Source organism: Monoraphidium neglectum (assembly GCF_000611645.1).
Source record: "Monoraphidium neglectum strain SAG 48.87 unplaced genomic scaffold scaffold00476, whole genome shotgun sequence".
NCBI classification, from domain to species: domain Eukaryota; kingdom Viridiplantae; phylum Chlorophyta; class Chlorophyceae; order Sphaeropleales; family Selenastraceae; genus Monoraphidium; species Monoraphidium neglectum.
Genome location: NW_014013152.1, coordinates 1 through 2,357, shown reverse-complemented (window position 1 = coordinate 2,357; position 2,357 = coordinate 1). Strand labels below are relative to the sequence as shown.

General features: G+C 70.4%; 1 protein-coding gene across 1 annotated transcript; it reads left to right on the top strand.

The window, feature by feature from the left end:
• Window positions 1-55: 55 nt before the first annotated feature.
• Window positions 56-1,929, top strand: MNEG_3681 (hypothetical protein; the record flags this gene model as incomplete). Its single annotated transcript, XM_014047835.1, has 5 exons — window positions 56-339; window positions 783-923; window positions 1,180-1,301; window positions 1,559-1,801; window positions 1,919-1,929. 5 exons carry the CDS (start codon window positions 56-58, stop codon window positions 1,927-1,929), a joined length of 801 nt encoding a protein of 266 aa, XP_013903289.1.
• Window positions 1,930-2,357: the final 428 nt, after the last annotated feature.

The window sequence follows — 2,357 nt, the reverse complement described above, 5'->3', positions numbered from 1 at the left end:
GGGGGGAGGGGGCGTGGGGGTTGAGCTTTTCCGCAAGAACGTGGGGGCTCTGGGGATGCAGCTGCGTCGCAGGTGGCGCAGCAGCGCGGTGCCGGGTCCCTCCGAGCGTGGACAGTTGTCCAGAGGTGCAGGGGTGTCGCCTCACCACCGCCCCGCACACGCGCGTCGCTCGAACCCGGCGGCGCCGCCGCCGCAGGTGGGGGTCAACGACCTGTTGAGCGCGGGGCAAACGGCCCAGGAAATATGGGACGGCGGGCTGAGGGAGATGTATGACGAGGCGCTGGCGCGCGGCGCGCACGTGCTGGGCATGCTCCCGCTGCCAAACGGCCTCGTCAGCAGGTGTGTGATTGTGTGAATTGCGGTGGGGCAGCGACTGGACGGACGGGGCTGGGCCGGCAGCATGCGAGGGACGGTTGCGCCGGCGTCTTGGGATCATGTGCGGCCCCCTGCATCTTGATTGGCCACCCTGGCTGGGATCTCGCGAGCAGCCGTGGTGGCGGCCGGTTGCGCGCCCGCCGGCCGAAGCCCCCCGCCCCTGCGGCACTGACTGCAACGGTTGCCGCCTGGGCGCCGCTGCGCGGCGCAGCTCGCGCCCTGTGTCGAGCTTGCTTTCATGTCCCTCCGTTTTTCTCAACTCCTGTCACCCACACCGCAACGCAAAACCCATGCACACACAAACGTGCTGGCACCTGGAAAATGCACACACACACACGCGAGCCTGGAACACACACACGCGAGCCTGGAACACACACACGCGCTCCCATCCGCGTCATCACGCGCAGCTCTGATTCCAAGGAGCAGCAGCGGAAGCTGCTGGGGCACCTCATCTACGCCTACTCAAAGAGACACCCGCGGATCCGCTGCCTTTTCTATGGGATTGACTGGGGCAACGCTGAGAAGGCGAGGTGGCTCGACAAGGACAGGTGGGTGGCTCTGCCTGCTGACCGGTTGGGTTCTGGGAGGGGGCTGGCTTCTGACGCGGGGGCACGAAGGCCGACTCGATGTGTGTGCGGCGAGCGAGGTCGGCGTATGCAGGGACGCTTGTGGTGGTGTCACTACACCTTGGTGCTGAGGGCTGCACCGAAGGCTGCTTGTCTCCACTGGGACGAGCTGCTGGCCGACGTCGCGGCTCTTCATGGTGAACTTCCCGCTGAGTTTCACGCTGAATCCCTCGCCCAGGCTGCACCTGAGCGTGGAGGGCTACAAGGAGCTGTCGCGGCAGGTGCTCGCAATCATCCGCGGCTCCATGGGGCGGGACCCCTGCAAAAAGTGCAGCAAGTACGTCAATATCGCGGCCGACGGTGAGGACGCGGGCGCGAGCGCCCGCTTCACGCGCTGCGTGCGTGCGAGCACGCAGGCAGGCACGCGGTCGTGCGCGCGTCCACGCCAGGATACACACGGACGGATGAGCAGCAGACGGGCTTTTTAATCGCAGTGCTTCTCGTATGCAGCGTGCTGCACCGCCCCTGCACGATTCCGCTTGTGGCAGCTGAGCAGCCACCCCACCGATCCCTCAACAGCCTCGCCCCGGCCGCGCCCGCACGCCACCCGCAACCAGGCGTCGCCGCGCCCGCGCCGGTGCCGGCCGCCAAGCCGCCGGTCGCGGCTGCCAAGCTGCCAGCGAAGCCTCCGGCCGCAGACCGGCTGCCGGCGAATGTGACGCAGGCTGCAAAGCCGGCTCCGCCGGCGGGCGCCAAGCCGCCGCCGGCCAACGCCACGCGTGCCGCGGCGGGGCCCGCGCTGCAAGCGCCCGCGGCCAACGTCTCGGCCTCCCCGAAGCCGTCGCCAAAGCTGTCCACAGGTGTGGGGGCGGGAGTATTGCGACGTGGGGCATGCCACTGCTGCTGAGCCAACCGATTCCGGTCTGTCAGTTGGGGGAAGCCTGGCTGCCTGCATTATTCTGTCTGTGACCTTTCAGCTGCCGCCTGACGCTCTATGGCGCAACCTCCGCGCGTGCTCCGATTGACTGTACCGCTCGTGTCAAAAAGCCGCCCGCTCGCGCCCTGCAGCCCCTCTGCTGCCAGCCGCCCCGCCCGCCAAGGCGCCGCAGGCGGCCCCGGCCGCCGCCGCGTTGACTCTGGCGCAGCCGCCGCGCGGGCCGGCGGCGTCCCCCAGCCCTACTCTACCAGCCGGCCTGATCCCGTCGATCGTCCCTGCGGTTCCCGCCCAGCCCGCACGGCCCGCTGCGGTGGCGTCCCTGAAGCCGCCTCCCGCCGCCGCCCCCTCGGCTCCGCCGGCCACGGCCGCTGTGCCGCGGCCGGCCGCGGCGTCGCCAGCACCGACCGTGCCGCCCCGCAGGCGCCGCCGCGCGTCGCCTTCGCCGGCGCCGGCCGCAGCCCCCGCCGCCGCCGCCGCGC